At 38.1% G+C, this 22195-nt stretch overlaps 1 protein-coding gene across 4 annotated transcripts in view; it reads right to left on the reverse strand.

The window, feature by feature from the left end:
- The window catches only part of SLC49A4 (solute carrier family 49 member 4), a 92893-nt gene that overhangs the window by 67432 nt on the left and 3266 nt on the right, over nt 1-22195 (reverse strand). For all 4 annotated transcript variants that reach the window (XR_003680972.2, XR_003680973.2, XM_024120307.3 and 1 more), the window contains exon 2: nt 16220-16313. Coding sequence is in view for 2 of the 4 variants with exons in the window: in XM_024120307.3 (XP_023976075.1) it covers nt 16220-16313 (94 nt within the window). In the remaining 2 variants the exon portion in view is untranslated. The remainder of the gene's footprint in view (nt 1-16219; nt 16314-22195) is intronic.

Raw genomic sequence — 22195 nt, forward strand, 5'->3', positions numbered from 1 at the left:
TGATACAGCCACTATGGAGAACAGTATGGAGGTTCCTTAAAAAACTAAAAGTAGAACTACCATATGACCCAGCAATCCCACTACTGGGCATATACCCTGAGAAAACCATAATTCAAAAAGAGTCATGTACCACAATGTTTACTGCAGCTCTACTGACAATAGCCAGGACGTGGAAGCACCCTAACTGTCTATCAACAGATGAATGGATAAAGAAGATGTGGCACATATATACAATGGAATATTACTCAGCCATAAAAAGAAACGAAATTGAGCTATTTGTAGTGAGGTGGATGGACCTAGAGTCTGTCATACAGAGTGAAGTAAGTCAGAAAGAGAAAAACAAATACGCCTCTGAGAAATATGGGACATTATTAAGCACCAATATACATGTAACACAAGTAACAGAAGCAGAAGAGAGAAAGGAGCAGAAAAAATATTTGAAGAAATAATGGCTGAAAAATCTCTCATATTTATTGAAAAACAATAATCCAGGAAGCTAAATGAATCCCAAGTAGGATAAACACAAAAAGTTCTATAGACACATCATAATAAAAATGCTGAAAGCTGTGACCACCTAGAGGGGTGGAATAGGGAGTATGGGAGGGAGACGTAAGAGGGAGGAGACATGGGGATATATGTATATGTATAGCTGATTCACTTTGTTATAAAGCAGAAACTAACACACCATTGTAAAGCAATTATACTCCAATAAAGATGTTAAAAAAAAAAAAGCCTTGGGAAAAAAAAACTTACCTTATTTTATGAAATTAACTTGTTTGTAAAAATATATTTAAAAATAATTCAGTTATATATATAAAATCTTGCTTTCCCATTTAATAGTAATGCATAGAGGTGTTTTTTTTTGGTCTGGAAAAGTGTTGGCCCTAAGACGTAATAAAATCATACAAACATTACCATAAATTCTTTAAAATGACAATTAAGGAGAGGAAATAATTATAAATGGTTCAATACAAGTTGTATTATTTAATTCATTTAACAAAGATGTACTGAGTATTCACTGTGTATTGGGTAGGCACTGTGATAACAATGGATACATGGGAATATAAAATTAAAAAGCTAAAGCTCTTTAAGTAGAGTAGTTGAAGAGTCACCTACCAGTACTGTATCAGGAATATAAAGAAAAATAAGGCAATAATTAGGCCTAAGCTTGTGGGGCCTGGGACAAGAGTACCAGTAGAGGTCCCTGTGCACCCTCCTTCTCCTCTGACCTCTGGTTCTGATCTACAACATCAGGGGCTTCGCATACATGCACATGAACCTTAAGGTCCAACTCCATCCAAGCTCCATCTATCCCCTTCCAAACACCTGCCCCTTAGCTACCCCTTGGGCCTAGGGAGCATACCCCAGGGATGCAGTTCACTCTTGGAAGAACAGACCTGGGAAAGAGGTATGCTGCAGGGATTCCTGGGGTCTTGTGTAGCTTGAAAGTGGTGATGGGCAGGGCAGACACATCTCTTTGGCTCTAAGACTCCTCACCCCATAAGGAATGGCAAAACTGAAGGAAAACCAGAGTGGAACACTTAGGCATGGAGTCCAGGACAAGGACCCGGTGGCACTACTGGCAACAACAGTGAGGTACAGAGGAAGGATGGTTTGGAGGGCTGTTAAGGTGGTATAATAGACATAATTAAGTGAATGACTGGATATAAGCGGGGTACCCATAACTGTAAAAATGTCCAATAAGTGGTTGACTACAAGTTGCAAGGGAAGGAAAGAGGTCTGAGATGAGAGATATATATTGGGTTTGGGGAACAAACTCTGGAGAATACCATCATCTTTTAAATAGTCAGAGGAAGAGGAGTCTAGAAAGACAATTGAGAAGGAGCAATTATAGAGTCAGAAAAAAAAATAAAACAGGAAAGACTGGTGTCATAGTGACTAAGGAGAGAAGGGTTTAGAGACGATGAAAGTGAGGTACCAATAACTTCAGATAAAACAGAAAGAGGATTTAACTGAAATGTAACCACTGGATTCGGCAACAAGGAGGTCTTGCATGATCTGAGCAGAAGCAGTTTCAGGAGACTGCTGAGGATGGAAGTCGGATACATGAGAAAATGGAAATTTACAATTAGACTATTCATTCTAATTGTTAAAAACAGATGCCAGGACAAAAATTAGGTATATGAACTTGACAGCATGAAAAGGAAAAACACCCGGCTTAAACGAACAATCTGAACTGAAAAGTCTCTCTGCCTTCACATGCTGAAAGATAAATGCAACTTGCTGTGATTGTCGTAATGCTTTCGAAGCACTCCTGAAAGAAGCTGGCTTTCAGAAACTCATACCGAATGATCTGGGATGACTGTTAAAAACAACACAGAACAGCAAAAGAGGTGTGATTCACAACCTTCCGTTAAGTGAAGTAGATCACATAACTTAATGCTAATTTTTCTGTGTCATGATTACATGTTTCAGTTTTGTTTTGCAAGTAGCAGTTAAGTTCCTTGTGGGTAAGGACCACGGTTTCTAAACTCCCCAGAGTGCCTCCCAGGGTGCGAAGGCAGTGTGGATGCTCTCCAGGATCCAAGTACAGGGAAGTGGGGTCACCGAAATACACAATGAACCTGGGCTGTACAAACCTCACAAGGTTCCACCACATACATCACATCAGTTCCACTTGTAAATTTTAAAAAGCTTATATTCAGCAATACAAAAAACAAGGTGATTAATATTTGGGAAACAAAACTTTTAGAAAAAGAAAATGAGAGTGGTTAGAGCGAGGCCAAGGCTTTAGCACTGTCTCCAGCACAGTGCACCCGGGGAGGGCAGGCAGAAGTTAGCAGCATGAGGACACAGTTTTGTCTCCTGGGCAATAAGCTCTGTAGCAGAAAGGGAGCTCTCTGGAAGCTGACTAGTTAATTCAAGGGGTCTAACTCTTGCTTCCTTGCCTGAAACTTCATGCCTCATGAAGATGGGTATACTCGTATATTCACAGTTAGGAGACTGCAGGTGTCCTGACCTTTGCAGGTCAAGCCCTGACAGACGTGCCAAGGCGCAGGGGTGCTGCTCTCCTTCATCCCAGTCTCCTCTCACTGGTCCCTTAATTGACTCCCTCTCCTTGTCTCCCCCTCCCCACCCAACTTCCTTTTCTTCCCTTCTCCCTTGGGTCTTTTTTCTTTGTCCCTTTTTTTTCTCCTTATGTAGCTGCTGCCTACTTCTGAGGCCTAGTTGACACTGTCCCCACAGGCCAGGTGGGAAATAGGAGAATTTCCTTTGTGGGCTGAGAAGAAGATTAGATCAGAGCTTTGGGAGTTTCTCCAGCATCAGCAGAACCAGACGGTAGAGACTAGGAAGTGGGAGCGGCCCACCAGTGTCGGTACTGCTGAGGCTGGCTGGCCCGCGGCAGGCATGAGGACACTTAGCATGGCCTGGCCACATCTGCCCCGGCCCTGGGCACCTCAGCCCTCAATTGCTGCCCCTGCCCATGGAGAGGCCAAGGCTCAGGGGCATGTAGTGTGGCATTTCCGCACAGCTGCATTCCTTTTCTTATTATTCAATATACTATAGCTTTTCAAACAAATGCCAATAGCTAAAGTTCAAACTGAAGACCTGTAAGTTCATGTGTTCTCATGTACTTGACATTTTAGCTTGTATTTAATGATATTCTGGTATCCCAACCTTTTGCTTCCTGACATTCTGGAACAAATACCCAGAATTCTTAAATTATTTTCTACTTAGAATAATACGATGTTTTAGAATTTGAATTTTTATAGTTGGAAGATAACCCACCCTCTTGATTTTATAGAAAAACTGAGTTCCAGAAAAGCTAATAATACATTTAAAATCACACTTATTTTATAACTTATTTATAACTTTCTTTTCTTCAAAAAGTATTCGTGGGGGGAGTTCCAAAGTCATATAACTAGCTAATGGCTAAGCCAGGACTAGAAATCAAAATTAAATCTGATTTCACCAGTCCAGAGATATATATTTTTTAATACAGCAGGTTCTTATTAGCTATTTATCTATCTATCTATCTATCTATTTATTTATTTATTTATTTATGGCTGCATTGGGTCTTTGTTGCTGCGTGTGGGCTTTCTCTAGCTGTGGTGAGCGGGGGTTACTCTTTGTGGCGGTGCACGGGCTCTAGGCAGGCGGGCTTTAGAAGTTGTGGCGCACGGGCTTAGTTTCTCAGCGGCATGTGGGATCTTCCTGGACCAGGGCTCGAATCCGTATCCCCTGCACTGGCAGGCGGATTCTTAACCACTGCACCACCAGGGAAGCCCTAGCTATCTATTTTATACATATTAGTGTATATATGTCAATCCCAATCTCCCAATTCATCCCACCACCACCCCCGCTCCCCGCTTTCCTCCCTTGGTGTCCATACATTTGTTCTCTACATCAGTCCACAATCTTTCTACTCTTCCACATGGCCTCCATTCTGAAGGTTCTCTGTAACTAACATTAATGATAAAGATCATTGATTACTGAGATTACCCGAGGTTCTCAGATCCAAAGGCATGTAGTAGCTGGCATATTTTTATTCTATGCAGAGATGTACTTTATAAAGCTTTATTATGACTAGCACTGGGGATAACATTAGAGAGTTGGCTTTTTAGAAACTGAGCAGGTATTTCCTCAGTGTAAATCCAGTATTCTTAAATTCTATGTATTTTTAATGAGAAATGATTTAGAATCCATAAGAATACTTACCTCTAACACTCAATATGCCAGTGGTTCACAAGCTTTCTCCCAATTCCCCATTCCTAGTCATCCTGCATGAGAATAAACTCATGTGTTACAGGATTTCCTGGATATTGAAAACGGTCTAAAGTGCTAGAAGTAGTTTTCCTTTATTTAGCCCAAGAAGGCAATAAAAAGGGTCAGAGATGCTATGAATTAATTACAGGAAAAAGGAAGTTAGGAAGGGAGAAATAGAGTAAAATGGTGAAAAGGAATGAGCTTTCTAAAGATTTTTACCATAGCCTCAGTTTTCTTTTATGAAAATCTATTTCCCTTTTGTACCCTTTAATAATTTTGGCCAATTATGATCCAATTAAAAATATCTACTGCATATCTACTATGGTCAAGGCACTTACAGCAGACACTAAAGGGAATATAAAGATAAGAACTATAGTCTTGGCCTAAAGAAGCTTATAATAATAACATATCAAGTACAGTTACAGAAAGTTCATTAAAAAACAGTGAAAAGAATATTGGGTTAGATATCAAAAGACTCAGCTTCTAGACTTATCTAAATTTATTAACTATATAATCTTTGGTGAATCGCTTATTCTCTTTCATTTCAATTTCCCCAAAGGTACTTTATCTCACAGGATTTTTATTAAGGCCAAATACGATAATCTCTCAGCAAAGCATGGGAGAAAAATGGACTTAGTCCTGGTCTGAGAGATACCTACCTCCCCCCATTTTGTCTCATAACGTTTTTTTTGTCTCATAACTTTTATTTTGTCCTCTTAGTTTAAAAGTATTTTATATATATACTCGTAGTAGAAAAGAAGTGCATAGAGAAGAAAAAATCCATAAATTCAATAATTCAGTAACTCATATAACCATTCCTAATATTTTGATTTTTCAGTCTTTTTTTCTTTCAGTTTTTTTTTTTCAATGCATCTCTCAATCAAGACAGGCACAGGTAATCATAGATATCAAATTGAACATACAATTTTATGCACTAAATCATTTTAACTTTATAGTCTATAATAAGCATTTCTCATTTCATTCTTTATATCATAATTGTTAATGGCTCCACTGATAGTCTATCATACAGATGTACAAAAACTCATCTAACATTTTCCTAATGTTTGTTACTTATTTGTTAATATTAATAATGGTGTTGTGCGAACCTTTGTATGAAAATATTTGCCATTTCCAAACTATTTCCTTCAGGTCAATAAGTCAAAGGGTATGAACATTTTAGATCTTATGAAATATACTCCAAAGTTGTATTTCAGAAGAGACTGTAGCAATTTACAGTCCCATCAGTAGTGGTCAACAGTGCCTGCCTCACCAGCATTGAATACCAATATTTAAAAAATACTCACCTAAAAATAAAGAAAAAAATTTTTTTAAAATTTTTAATAGAAAAATAAAAATTACACACAAAGTTGGTGTGTTAGTTTTCTATTGCTGTTATAACAAATTACCACTAACTTAGTTGCTTTAAGACAACATTCACTTATTCTCTCACATTTCTGTAAATCAGAAGTCCAACATGGGTCTCACTGAGCTAAAATCAAGGTGTGGCATGGCTATGTTCCTTTCTGGAGGCTCTAGAGAAGGATATGCTTCCTCATCCTTCCCAACGTCTAGCAGCCACCTGCATTCCTTGGCTCCTGGCCCCCCTCTTCTGTCTTCAAAGCCAGCAACGGTGGTTTGAGTCCTTCTCACACTGCATCTCTCTGACTTCCTCTTCTATCTCTCCTTTTAGGACTTTGGTGATTACATTGGGCCCACCTGGATAACCCAGGATAATCTCCCTATTTTAGGGTCAGATGATTAGCAAACTTAATTCCACCTACAATCATAGTTCTCTTTTGCCATGTAACAGAACACATTCACAGGTTCCAGATATTAGAACATGGACATCTTTGGGGGATGGGGGTGTTATTCTGTCTGTCACACTTGGTAAGGCCAAAAGGGATCTCCTTGTTTTAATTTGCATTTCTTTTTTTGACCACTGGTCTTTTTTCCCATTGGTATATTACAACTTTTCTTATTTTGAATGAGTGCTTAATATATTTATTTGTATTATTTACCTGTTCTTGCCCTTATTTTGACAAATATTTTCTCCTGTTGGTCAATTTTGTTTTAAGCTTAACAATTTGTGCACTCAACAGTTTGTAAGTGGTAACATCAATTTTTCTCTTTATAATTTTCCTGTTTTTCATGCTTTAGAAAAAAATTCCTATGTAGAGATCAGATAAATATTCCTATATATCGTTTTCCAACTAAATATTTAACCATTTAATTCATCTGAATTTATTTTGATGCATGGTATAAAACGAGGATCTAAACTGATCTTTTCCTCCTAAATAGCCAGTTTGCCTGTGGTAGAGACAATAAACTATCCCCCAGTGTCCATTCTCTCTATTTTCCTTTTAATTACACAGCACCCCAAGTCTGTGCTGGGGTGAGCTACAGTCTGCATTTCCAAGCTCCCCCTGCAGTGAGATGGGGTCTTGTTACCAAGTTTGGGCCAATGTGATGAGAGTGGGAGAATTTCAAGGTCACCTCCTTGAAGATAAAATGCTCTCCCTGGTCTCTCTCTCCCTCTTCCTGTGGGATGAAATGTGACTACAGTGCAGATAAATCCACTCTAGACTGTCCTGCCAAGGCATCTCCCTAGGGAAGCAACAAGATAGGGGGAACTTAGTTTCCTTTGTAGAACAGAGCTGCCTAGGCCCTGGCCCACCTGCCAACTCTGGACTATCACATAAGAAAGAAATACTATCTTGTTTCAGCCATTATATTTTGAGACTCCTCACTATAACAGCTTAACTGATCCCTGATTGAGAAATTAGCTCCAGAATTAGGATTCTGCATTCAGAAAGGCATAACATATTTGGCACTGACTTAGTGGTTAGGCTGCAGGCTGAAAAGGCAGGTGACTTGTGAGATGCAGCAAAAGCACTGCTTGTGATTACCTGCAACTGGCTGGAAAAAAATCAGAACACTACTCTGTTTCCTGCCCCTTGCTGCTTTTAGGATGGCACTACAAGAGAGATGGAGCCAGGCAAGTGGTAGCTGGTTTGCAAGCACAGAAGGAAGGGACAAGAGCTCTGCTAACAGGGTTTCTCTCTGCCCAAGGCCTACTATCCAAATTTAATGAGAATCCAGGAATTTGAAGCCTCAGGTTGCTTCTGTATCCTAAAATGGCAGGAAGTAACATCCTTCAGAGCCTGTCTAGTGCAAAGATCAAATTAAAGGTGTTACTTTCCTACCCAGGCCTTTTTTCAGATGGCATCCTGGTAGCCACCACAAAATTGAGGGAAAAGGGATGAGCTGAGCACAGAAGGAGTAAAGGAAAGGAGATTCAGCAGGTGTAAGAAACACAATGATAAGTAAAAATCTTTGGATGTGGCTACATTTACATGAACCCACTGGATGTAAATAGAGAAGCCTACTAAATGTTTGAGGGAAGTGTATCACCAAAGACACCGCAAAACGGTTCTATGAAGCTTTAAGATGCGTGATTCCTAAAGTAATGAGGTACCCAAATCAGTATCAGGCAGAAAGTGAAACACAACAGATGTGTAGCCCCTACGAATGGCATAGCCTCCAACTTCAGGTGTATTCGCTAAGAAGAATGGACCAAAAATGAGCCTTCCCAAGGACAAAGCCAAAATCACAAAGAACAATCAAACGGGTTACTCCCAGAGAACCACAAAGACCTGATAGAAGCCAGAGACTCTGGATTTTGAGTTGGATGCAATAACTGGACAGGACTGTGGGTCTTCTCCTTTGAGGAAAGATGAATATGTCCTTTGCACGGGAAGAGGGGGTACATGGATACATGGAGACATTTGATAGCACTGTCTCCTTACATCCATTCTCCCTTTCTTTTGTTACAGCATCCATGCATTTTTTGTTGTTATTTCTTAAATTTATTTTCAAACCAACTTTGTTACCTGGGACAGAGAACAAATCCTCCCACTTCTACAAAAAGAAATCAAATATGACATTCCATGGCAAAAATTAGACTTCCACAATCATCCTAACAGGAAGTACTTGTTTCTAGCTGAGATTTCCTACCCAGAGGAGTACTGCTTAATTTAGTGCCTTGTACCATTATTTTTGTTTATGCTGTGATAGCTATATCTTTTTTTTTTTAAGCATCCTTGCATTTTAACTGGGCACATGGCTGCTGAGCTACATTTCCAGCTCCTCTTGCAGATACGTGTGGCCATATACTAAGTCTGTACCAATGGGATGTGAGTAGAATTGATATATACAGCTTCCTAGTCATCACTTAAAGAGGTAGTCACATGCCCTGGATGTCCTATTTCCCCTTCCTGTGGGCTAGAATGAAAGCACTGATGATGAGCCAGCTTTGACCACTTGGACAAAGATATCACCCCAGGGGATGTTAGAACAACAGAAAAGGAACTTGGGTCCCTGGAACAGAGCTGCCTACATGCCTGGAGCAGCCCACTATCTTTTAGACTGTTTCTTGGTAGAAAAATAAACTTCTATTTATTGAGCTTGTGTATTTTTTATCTCTTTACACAGCTTAGCCTATGCTTTACAAATACACAGACTGTCAATAAATGTTGACTGCCAAGTTATGAATTTAAATAATGAAATCTGAAATCTGCAAACCAACATTTGTTAAGAATGTCTATTATGTTCATTTTCTCATTCTCTTTTCAAAAGTGCTTATATTTTTATATTATTTTATAAGTTAGATATCATATTTGCAACACATATTTTTCCTAGTTTGTATTTTAATTTTATGATTTTTTTTGGAAGCATGAGGGTTCAAATGTTTATGTAGTCAAATCTACAAATCCTTCCCTTATGATTTCTTTCACTGTTTTTATACTTGGAAAAGCAATCTCTTTAGGGATAAGATTAATTTTCCCTTATACTGTTTCATTTTAAATATGAAGCTCATCAATCCATCAGGAATATATTTTAATGCACGCTGTATGGTTAAGTATCCACATTTCTTTTTCTAATACGTAACCAACTTGCCCAAACACATAATAGATAAATCTATTTAATAAAATATGCTTTATTTAGTAACCCTACTGATTTATGTGTTTATTATTATATGTTAAATTATTACCAACGTCTACTTCTGGCCTATTTTGTTCCTGTAATCATTCTGTTGCAGATAAAATAATCTTTTACTTGTTTGTGCCTTTCCATATTAATAGGAAAAAAAAATCTATGGCAAATCTTTATTCAGAAGAAAAGAATAAACAGACATTTGAAACAGACTTTGAATATATTCTCCATAACTTTCAACTCAGTTTACTCTGAAAATCCTATCAACATTTGTGATTATGATTATGTACAGTAAGGAAAGACAGGGTTATAAATCAGGGAGGGGGGTCTCAGGGGATTTCTAACCTGGGTGATGGGTACATAGTTGTCTTTTTCATGATTATTTCACTAAACCGTACATAAATGTTTTATGTACTCTTCTATATGTATACTATATTTAACAAAAAAAGTAAATTTAAAAATTCATATATGATATTATAAGTCCTTAGAAGAAATGTCTCAGAAATAATCACATTCCAAAGACAATCAAAGGGGAAAAAAAAAGTATCTTCCAAAAATCTAAAGACCACTTTACATATCTTCTATTGGCTTTTTCCCCTGTTAAATGCTTATTATGAGGAGTTAATCTCCTACCAATCTTTCTTATCTGAATCCCATCTGACCATCATGGAGATATATTCATGAAATCTGACCTCTGGAGTTTTAAGAGTCAAATTGCAAATAAAACTATTAAAAAGAACATAAATCTTAATCTGCTTTAAAATAAGACATTAAAAATATTATGTGATTATACTGTAGGATGGGCAAGTACAATGCAGTTACTATTTAAAGTGAGGATGCTACGTACCTAGGGCAGTCAGGCTGTCAAACTTAAAATGAGTATAAAATTAACTAAAGGAGCTTGTTAAGACTAAATGAGTGGGACTGGGGTGGGGCCCAGGGATCTGTATTTTTTTTTTTTTGGATCTGTATTTTTAATAAGCAGCTTATCTGTGGACCATACTTTTAGAACACACTGATCAGAATCCTATGTATTTTACAGAGAAGAGTCTTTGTTCTTAAATCTACCAATTGTTCATTTTTATATCAAAGGGTTTATATTTCTATACTGGAGAAATTTACATATAACCCTTCCTTGACTTTCCTTCTCTTATTCTCATTATTGAAGATCTGATGTGTTCATTTTAGTTTCTCTTAACTAGTGTTTTCAGTCCAAAAGGTGATATATTCACATGGTAAAAATATTCTCAAGCAGAGAAAAGAGTATAAAACAAAAAGTAAATCTCCTTTCCACCCCAGACTTCCAGGTTCCCAGGCTTCCTCCTCAGAAACAACCAATGGTAATGGTTTCTTTCAGAAACAGTCCTTACCAAATACATCCCTCCCACTTTTTTCTAAGTAGGAATATATTAAACATAACATTAAAAATTTTGTCTTTTATAAAACTCAGTGATATATCTTGGAGATATTTCCAAATCAGCCCTTACAGAACTTTCACCTCCTTTTCACGGCTACATGCTATTCCACTATATATTTCACCATCACTAATCCTTTGTGGAAGACATTTGGGTTGCATCCAGCCTTTTGCTATTACAGGCAAAGCCACACAAATGTGATTTTCCTTACAAATTGGTAGAGCTTTATATGTGGGCTAATTTTCTAGAAGGACAAATATTGGGTTAAAGGACATGTGCATTTTGAATTTGATAAATGCTGCAAAAATGCCCTCTAAATAGGATGCCCCAAATTGCTTGCACATCAGCAACGCCTATTTTTCCCTATACCCCAGGCAACACAGCACATCATACTTTTTCATCTTTGCCAATAAACAGACATATAATTGCTCTTTTAATTTTCATTTGTTTAATTATTTTTTTAAATGGTTTGCCTCTTTTTTTAAAAAAATTTATTTATTTATTTATTTATTTGGGGCTGCGTTGGGTCTTCGTTGCTGTGCGCGGGCTTTTCTCTTGTTGCAGAGCACCGGCTCTAGGTGCGCGGGTTTCAGTAGTTGTGGCTCGTGGGCTCTAGAGTGCGGGCTCTAGAGCGCAGGCTCAGTAGTTGTGGCCCATGGGCTTAGTTGCTCGGCAGCATGTCGGATCTTCCTGGACCAGGGCTCGAACCCGTGTCCCCATCATTGGCAGGCGGATTCTTAACCAGTGCACCACCAGGGAAGCCCTCATTTCTTTAATTATGATGAAGTTGTTGAGCATCTTAAGATTTGTATTTCAATTTCTGTAATTACTTGCTCATATCTATTACCCATTTTCCTACTGACTTGCTATTTTTCTTATTGATTTGACAGAGTTCTTTTCAACTAAGGAAATTATCCATTTGTCTTATTGTTGCAAACATTTCACAGTTTTTAACTTGCCTTTTGACTATGTTTTATAGTGTATTTAATCATGCAGACATTCTACATTTTTATGTAGTCAAAAGTATTAAGCTTTCCTATGGCTTCTGGGATTTGTGTCTTAGTTGGAAGGTCTTCCCCATTTTAAGAGTATTAAAAACCAGTCTCATTTTCTAATACTTCTATGGTTCATTTTTTATATTTAAATGCTTGATCCAATTGGAATTTACTTAAGTGGTAAGGCAGAGACTTAGGGCTCTTCATTTTTTTTTTCAGATAGCTGAGCAGTTATCATAAAACCATTTAGTAAACAATTCGTCTTTTCTGGTATGGTCATTTTAAATGTAATATTGCCAGCTACAAAGCATTTCACAATGGAGTGTATTTCTAGAAAATCTGTGTTTACTAGAACCATACTATTTAACTATCTAACACATGTTAGTAATCTATTGTTAATATTAATGAAAATTACACTGAATTGAAAGATAATATGTGATGAGAATCACTGGATACACCCTATGATTAAAAGCAGATATGACCTACTATAAGTTCACCTTCTAGAAGTTTGTAAATTGTTTACTGGGCATGCTATATTGTATTTCACACTATAAAGTAATGCCAACTGGTGCGATAGAGCAATGCCACCTGTAATTTTTTTGGTATGATTTGCTTCCCAATCATAGAAAACATGCTTTATAGTTCATTATTCTAAGTTCTTTATTTGTGATGTTAATAAAAGTGGCAAAATAATTTTTCTTGAATTTTCATTGGTACTCTGCAGATGAAAGAATTATTGATACTATGAAGAGGTAGACCACCGTTAGGAAGGTGGTAATAATAGTTGTGTTGAGGAAAGGGCTTGTCAGAAAGCTGCTACTCTCATGTCTTAAGACTCATAGAAGATAAAATACAGGAAGTAAAAGGTGCAGGGACACTGTTCAGAGGCTGGGTCAGAAGCTCAAAAAGCTCCAAGTGGAACAGGGCACAGAAAAAGATCGCTAAATACTTGTTTCAGTGCTAGCCAAATTCATATTAAAGGTCTCTATCCCTTCCTCTTCAGTGTCAGATGGAGACTGAAGCTTAAAAGTGGTGATCTATTGAAACTACTAGTCAAAATATGCATTCTAATTGCAGCATTTTCATTTTAATAGCTGCATATGCATTGTTAATAATACTGCTCTAAAGAAATAATGTAGAGACATAAAGTGAAGTCTCATTTCAAGGGGATAATATCCTAACATTCCTTATAGGTGAACACACAAAGACAGAAAATTCAACTTTTACTTCCTTTTTATGAAAGGTTCAATCTCTCGTAACTCTTTATTTTATTTCTCTTTCTTTCCTTTCCTATCTTTGTTTACATTTCTTTATGAGCTCTATTTTTCATACCATTTTCTCTACCAACAGAATCAACTCTTTATTATTCCTATAATTTTATATCTGAAAAGGATATGAAGGGATAAAAGATTAGAGAGAAGCAATAGAATGGATGGCCCAAACAGAAGAAAAGCTAACAAAAATACCAGTAGGAATTTTTAAAGACTGTATTGTTGAATTTAAGCTTACACTGAAATCTGTACTTAAAGACTGTAGATGCTTAAAAAACACTGGATATTTGAAAAATTAAGAACATCTCAAACACAATGAAACTCATCTGTTAAAACCTCACGCAGAAGGATAGGAAATGAAGACCAATGTTCCACAGGAACCCAAATGATTTTGCTATCTGCCTTTTTTTTTTTTGCGGTACGCGGGCCTCTCACTGTTGTGGCCTCTCCCGTTGCGGAGCAGAGGCTCCGGACGCGCAGGCTCAGAGGCCATGGCTCACGGGCCTCGCCGCTCCGCGGCATGTGGGATCTTCCCGGACCGGGGCACGAACCCGTGTCGCCTGCGTCGGCAGGCGGGCTCTCAACCACTGCGCCACCAGGGAAGCCCTATCTGCCTTTTAAAATATGAAACACATGTACTCTAAATTTTCTGGAAAGATAACATATTTTGAAAATTTGAAAAGGAACAGCATTTATTTTGAAGTGAAAAATTCTGTTCCAAATGAAAGTCAACATCTTGTACCTAAAATCCATTCCTTCCTCCTCCTGTGCCCCATGTCTCTATTAATGGAATCAACAATTTCAGAGTCTCCAGAGTGCAACCTCAATCATATCACCTCTGATATCTTTCTCTCATGTTCTCTCTCGCATCTGTGCTATCCTTTCCATTCCTACAACTTCCCAGGGCAAGGGAGTCACTCTGGATTCCTCATTTTCTCTTATTCCCTTTATTCAATCCACTGGCAAATCCTTCAAAATATAATCAGAATTTGACCACTTCTCACCGCCACCACTGCCATCACTATGGCTCAAGCCACCATCATCTCTCACCTGGTTTATTTTACTGGTTCCCTACCTGGTCTCCTCACTCTTGCCCTAGACCTTCAACATCAGTCTATTCTCAATAAAGCAGCCTGTGACCATGGTTCTCCTCAGCTCAAAGCTGCTAATGATCTCCTAGCTCAGAAAAAGGTGATGTCCTTACGAGGTCTTGAAGGACCTGGTCTCACACTCCCGCCACCACCCATAACTGCGCTAGTCTAATTTCCTACCACTATCCCCATGAAGTCTCTGGTTCAGCGGTTCCAGCCCTACCAGCCTCCCTGCCAGGCGTGCTCTTCCTTTCCCACCCTTTATACTTGCTCTTCTCTCTGCCTGAAATGCTTGTCCCCTACATAATGCATTGTCCATTCATTCCTTCAAGCTTTTTCCCCAAAAGGTATCTTCCCAGTAAGAGTTTTTTTGCCCATTCTTTCTGAAATTTCACCATCCTTCCACTGACGTTTCAAATCCTTCTTTCCTATTTTATTTTTCTTTCCATAGCACATACTATATATTTAACTTATTTATCTAGTTTATTGCCAGTCTCCCCAACTGGAATGTAAACTCCATGAGGTACAGATTTTTCTATTGTGTTTTCTGCTATATTCCCCATGTGCAGAAGAGAGCTTGGCACACAGGAGCTCAGTGAATTTTGTCAAATAAATGAACTAATAAATGAAAAAAGAAATAAAACAAAACAATGACTCCAGCTTGGGCTCTCACTGCATCTTTCCAGGCTTCCTGCTGGCACTCTCAACCCTCTGTAATCAATCCTATAGACTTCAAATCAATAGTTTACCTCATATACGTCTGATCCTTTTGCTGCTGATTAAGAACCTAAGTGGCTCCCAACTGTCCAGTGAGAAACTGCAGTTTTACAGGATGGCATCAATATCCTTCACACTCAGGATACCCTTTTCTAAACTCATCTCTTTATATTCCATTCTTATGTCTTATTCTGTACACCAGTGTCTCCCAAACTTGAGTAATTTATGCTCCTTTTTAAGGGGAAAAATTTTCTCAATGGCTCTTAAGGTCAAATCCAAGGATCCCAGTTTGATAAATACTAGGAAACTGATATCCTGGTGAATAAAAATGTCTTAATTACAGATTATTATTGGTTAAAAAATCTTTTAATATTATAACCAAAAGGAAAACAAAATTTTTTACATCTTCATATACCCTGCAGCCCCTGAGAATAAATCCATGGACCCCAGGTACAGAAATGCTGCTGTACAGAAATGAAGCTACCTACCCATCCTGGAAGAGGCCTGTGCTTACCTGCCTCTGTGCTTCTGTTTCTGTTGTTCCTCTACCCTGGAATATCATTCCCCTAACTATAGTTATCAAAATTCTACTTATCCTTCAATGCTTACTTTAATTATCACCTTCTTCATGAGCCCTTCCTTTTGAGATCCTCAGCCAAAACTTATCTTAGTCTCTTGGGGCAATTTTATAAATCTTCTATGGCATTAACTACATTATTCTTCCTTATGTTATACTATTATTTTCCCATGGTTATAGCTCCCAGATAGCATGAAGATTAACTTGTTCTCTATTTATTTACACAACAACTAGTATAGTGTCTTCCACATGACAACTAACAAATGTCCTCTGAATTAATCACGTCAGGAAAAAAAATGCTACTATAAATATGACCCTCTACTGATCTTAAAAATGGAACTGTTTACTAACAGCTTATAACCAAACATATATAATATACTCATAACAAAAGAGAAAACAGCAGAGAAAAAATTTTGTTATTTATATGATTTACCTTCTTTTAAGCATTAAGTCTGATACAGGTATGCATCTTAGACCAGTTCCCAAAACCATAAGGAAGGATGTCAGAAGCACAGTTATCCGAAGACCTAAAAGGAAACAAAAATATCTGGATTATTTTCTATTTTCTTTTCAAGTAAGTCAATGTTAAGAACAAAGATTTTTTACTCAGTCATACTGGTATTATATTCTAATACAGCTTTTCTCTATAACTCCCAATATGGGGAAAAAAAAACCTCTCATGCTGAAAATGAAATTATTCTAACTTTAATAGAAAACTTGAATGATCACATCGAGGATAGAGGAAAAAGTTCTATTAGCTCCTGTTTTTCAAAATGAATGGCTAGAATGCTTTGTTCAGATATAACAATAAAAAATATAGAAAATAATTTTAAAAGACAAGGTATTTTCGTTTTATATCTCAAATATAAAATTTCTAATTTTCGAATGCAAGCTGTTAATAAAAAAATTCTAAACTGCCCCTAAAAAGTTTAAGATGATAGAATGCTTTAAATTTTCTCAAAAAATGACAAGTGGCCAATTACTTCTTTTATCTTATAATGAGGACAAGTTTGTTACAGGGTCTTAGGAAATGGTCTATTAGAACCCTCTGATTATTAATACAATAATAGTCTTTTAATTTTTCTTGATTTATTGGATGGCTTTCAACTTATAGAATGATGCTGTTAAAAAAAAAGCATAGTTTAGGGTTTTAGATAATGTGGATCAGATAGCTTTTCCTTTTGTATTCCAAATACAATCAATTATTTTGAAAATGTGCACCAATGGTCGGTTACATGGATAACAGGGCAAAAGAGAATATAAAATATAAAAACAAGGTAACCACATGTAAAATAGATAGCTAGTGGGAAGCACCCACACAGCACAGGGAGATCAGAGCCGTGCTTTGTGTCCACCTAGAGGGGTGGGATAGGGAGGGTTGGAGGGAGACGCAAGAGGGAGGGGATATGGGGATGTATGTATATGTATAGCTGATTCACTTTGTTATAAAGCAGAAACTAACACACAATTGTAAAGCAATTATACTCCAATAAAGATGTTAAAAAAATTAAAAAATTAAAAATAGAATGTGAAAAAAAACTAAGGTAAACAAAAATAGGCACAATAGTCTATCTATGGCAGAATAATATAACAGGACTACATCTTCCTACTGTTGGAATGCTGCACTTTTCTATTACTAAATCAATGCTGCCTTACTGCTTGTAGCAGTCGCAAAGGTGGCAACATTTCTTACAATTTTTCCCAAACTCAGCACCTCCTTGAAACCATTTCACAGTGAATAGACTTAAACTATTTAATGCAAATTTTCTTTGTTTTTTTTCAGATCTTGCTTTTTTTTGGCAGGGGGAGAAGGTTAAATGTTTGGTTTTCAAAGGGCTTCTCTGCTTGAAGGAAATTGGAAGTCAACAAAACTATAATTATCTAGATTAAACACAGCAAGGAAAATAAACTTGAGATTCAGATCAGGCACACACACGTTACCTTGAGGGTAATTTGTGATATGAACTGAGCTTTATATGATCTGAATATGATTAATATAATTTGGCAGAAGTAATCCGGTAGAAAACTGCGCTTCTCAGGAACAAGTAATGCATACATACTGCTCATTTACTGCATCTACTAACAGAACACAGATTTTAAAACCACATTATAGCCATAGGAAATAGAGTGTAATTAATAAAAAGAACATTCATGGTCATAAATATCCTAAACTTGCAAAACGTTGCTCTTATAAGGTTATACTGGGTGCCCTATGAGATAAAATTTTATAGATTTGGGACTATAAGGCTTACATTCTACATGATGTTTATTTTTTTTCTAATATTTGGTTCGTAATTAAGGTAAACAGCCACCAAGTGGTCAGCGGGACACTGTTTATGGCCCTACGGTCCAAATAACTAGGTTTCCTATTACAACTGCTGAAAGCTAGCACACTTTTCTACTCAATTATGACTTTTATCAAACATATGACAATATAACAGCTAATATAAACTATTAAGAATAAAAAAGTTGTGAAAAGCTGATTATTATAAAGCAAGCTTGCAGGTCCAACTTGTGGCTTGCTAACTTTTAACTGTTGCCAAGTATTACTTAATCTACCTCAGCTGCTGCTCAGTTTTGAATTGAATGCTTTCTTGATCTCATTTGAATCTTGACAAGGCAGGACTCTGCAGTTCCATGAAATCAAAAAGATAACAACTGACTTTGGGAAGGAGAGGTATGAGGACCCCAGGAAAATATGCTTATGAGACATCTAGGACCTTCATATAAATAGATCCCAAGTGATTACAGTACTAGGATGTGAGTGCAAAAACCATCTGATGAAAGGTACGGGAATAATTTTGGAAAACCAAACATGATTGAAAATTAAAATAAATTCTGCTCAAATATGGCATCCAGACTCTGCAGGAAGCCCCCTTCCAATGGATGAGATAACTCCTTATGCCAGGAACCTATTGGGTACAGGAAGAGAATCTCTACAATCGGTGCCTAAAAACATGATTGCAAAAAAAAAAACAAAACCCAAAAGCAAAAAAACACCCCACCACACAAACCATGTGTAGTAGATGCACGGAAATGAGTTTGATCTGGTAAAACCACCCTTCCCAGGCCCCACACTTCCATCAGCTGGAGTGAAGCTCTGCTTGCTCCTGGCAAGACCACCTGTCCCCACCCCCAAGAGCTACAGCCTGGCCTCGCCACCCTGATCTGCCTTGGACACCAGGAGGACTAACCACATAATGCCTGCTTTTCCTGTTCACACTGGTCACAAGAGACCCAAGATTCACAGGTCATCCTCGTACCAACAGGGCTTCATGCATACCCAAATCCGACCTCATCTCTGCCAGCGCCTCAACTCCCCAGATCTTTCCACTGTGACTCCTGGAGCGCTCAGAATCAGTGGATCAGTAGAATCCCTATATTTTCAAGCTCTTCACTGCCTTCACCTTTTTACTACTCTGAAACCTCTTCCCTGAGGACAGTGCTTCCCCAGGCCCTTCCAGATCATTGTTACTCCCTCCCCACTAAAGCGCCCAGGCTTCTCTCGATGCTTTGATTTCCTCTGGTTTAAGCACTATGATTATGATGTGCCTTGCTGTAGTGTTATGCACGCTGAGATTTGCTTGGTGTGGTTTTTTTCTTCATGCTGTTTCCTCAAAATGGATTCTTGAATTTCTTAGATTTCTGGGTTTATGGATAACATCAAATGTGGAAAATTTTCTGGCATTATTTCTTCAATTTTTCCTCCCCATTTTATCTCAATCCATGCCCTCTCCCTTTACCAATCTCTTCTCATCTGGGACTCTAATATGTATATTAGGCCACTTAAAACTGTCCTGCTCCCTGATACCTATGGTTTTTTTTTTTTTTCCTGTGTTCCACTTTGGATAGTATTTATTACTACAACTTAAAGTTTGCTAATCTTTTTTTCTACAATGTCTAATCTGCTCTTAAATCCTGTCCAGTGTATTTTTTTGGTCTCAGACACAGGTTACATTTTCATCTCCAGAAATTTAATGTTGGACTTTTTGTCTTCCATGTCTCTCCTTAACATGCTTTGTTCTGTTTTCTTGAATATATGTAGTATATTTATTCACAGTAGCTGCTTTGATGTCCCTGTCTATTAATTCTATCATCTGTGCCATTTCTTGGTCTGTTCTACTGATTGCTTTTTCTCCTCTTTATGTGTTGTATTTTCCTCCTTCTTTGCACGCTTGGTAATTTCTGATTTAGATGTCAGGCATTCTGAATTTTGTTGGGTGATGGATTTTTTTTTTCAACTCCTTTAAATATTTTTGAACAATGTTCTGGGATACAGTTATTTTTAATCTGTTCAAGCAGTACTTTTAAGCTTTATTAGGTGGAACCAGAGCAGCCTTTAGTTTAGAGCTCTGTTTGTCTTTACTGCCGAGGCAACACCCTTCTGAGTATTCAACCAAACCTCCTATGTATTATGAGGTTTTCCCATTCTGGCTATTGGGAATGTGAACAATTCCCAGCCTTGTGTGAACTTCGAGAATTTTTCTGCCTGTTCCTTTTTCATAGTCCTTTTCTCAGACTTAAGTAGTTTCTTCATGTGTAACTGCTAATCAGTGCTCAGCTGAAGACTCAAGAGGAACTCCCTGCAGATCTAGAACTCTCTATGAACCCTTTTCCTTTCTGGTACTCTACCCTAAGAATTCTAGCTATGGTGGCTTCTTAGGACTTCTCAACTGTCTCCTCGACTTGGGAAAACTGTGGGGCTCTGTTTGAACTACAGATCTCTGTGTGAAGTAATCTTAAGGATCACTGATCTGCTCTACCTTTTGTCCAATGTCTGAAAACCACTGTTTCGTATACTTTGATTTTGTTTTCTGTTTTTAGTTGTTTAAGATGGAAGGATAAATCCAGTTCCTGTTAATCCATCATGGCCAGAACAGCCTTGGATCCAATTCTGTCTGACTGTCATACTCACCACTCCCTGCTGCAGCTGTCTGCAGACCACCACATACCTGCCTCCACGTCATTTGCCCTCATGGCTTGAAACTGTTTCGGCTCGTTATTACTCCTGAGGACACTACTTCTTTCATGAATCTGGTGATTTCAATACCAGATATGATCCTTTCAATATCCTGCCCTCTCAGTCCCCTGACTTCTTATTCCACAATCCTGCCCTCTACCCTACCTCGGTTGTCCACTCTCTTTGTTATACTCTGACCTTAACTTTACCGTAATTGCGTCCACGACATAATCCCAATTTTAAGCGTCCCATTCTTCAACCATGACCTCCTCTCCTTCCCACACATTCCTTCTAGTACTCTAAACTTTTCATCCATTGGGAATGACAATTTTGGAGCCTCCTACTTTTTCCTCATCTACCTCAGGTGTTTCCTTTTCTTCTTTACCCAGTTTATATTCCATGGTCCATTGTTATATCACTCTCTACATAATCCTCTACTCCTGGCCTACACTTTCTTAGTCCTACACACTTGGCAAACCGCAACTCTGGTGATCTCTCTCTCTGCCAACTCTGCCCATGCCTGTGTTTGCCCAACAGAACAGGTTGGAGGAAAACAAACGGCCATGCTGATTGGTCTCACTTGAAATTATGCCCAGTCACTTAAAGCAGGCCCCCTGAGCTGCCCTACAATTTTCTAGTCGGTGTGTTCTCTCCTTTCCTAGGAACTAGTACTACAACTTATCGTGTCTCCTCAGCCTTCCAAGAATTGTTCTCCTATCCTCGTTGTCAGCTGGTAATTTTGCTTTCTATTTTCCGAGAACTGTACACAAAGACAACTCCCACAAGCTCCTCCCATCCACCATGTGCATCCGTATCTATACACTCTACCTTTTCTTCTGTTACTACTGAAGAATTAGCTGTCGACACGTCTATCTAAGGCCAACCTGTCTACTTGTACTCTGGAGGACTGCATCCCATTTTGCTTAGTCAAGGGCATGGCTACAGCAGTTCTTCCCCTTCCCTCCAACATTGTCAATTTCTCCCTTTCTACTGGATCCATTAGGATACTGCATTCCAGAGATATGCTTTAGTATCTCTTCTCTTTTTTTTTTCTCTCTTATCTTTAAAAATACTTTCTCAGTAGCCACATTCCCCCTGGCTACTCCCTCATTTCTCTGCTGCCCTTTACAGTGTGTTTGCCATAATGTCTACACTCTTGAACTCACCCCCACCACTCCAGGGAGACTATTCTTTTAAAGGATACCAAAGATTTCCATGTTGCTAAACCCAAGGCTCTACTCTCAGTCCTCACTAGCTGGTTCTTCCTTATCTTCCCAGGCTCTGAATGTTGGAATGCCCCAGGCTCAGTCTTCTTCTGAAGCAAGCACCCTCTCCACAGGTGATCTCACTCAGCTCCAAGACTCTAAATACCATTATAGGCTGACAAATCACAAATTTATTGCTCAGGGAATAAACTGACAGTTTAGCTTGTCCTGTATCTAATAGGCA

Source organism: Physeter macrocephalus, chromosome 1, assembly GCF_002837175.3.
Source record: "Physeter macrocephalus isolate SW-GA chromosome 1, ASM283717v5, whole genome shotgun sequence".
Lineage (NCBI taxonomy): Eukaryota > Metazoa > Chordata > Mammalia > Artiodactyla > Physeteridae > Physeter > Physeter macrocephalus.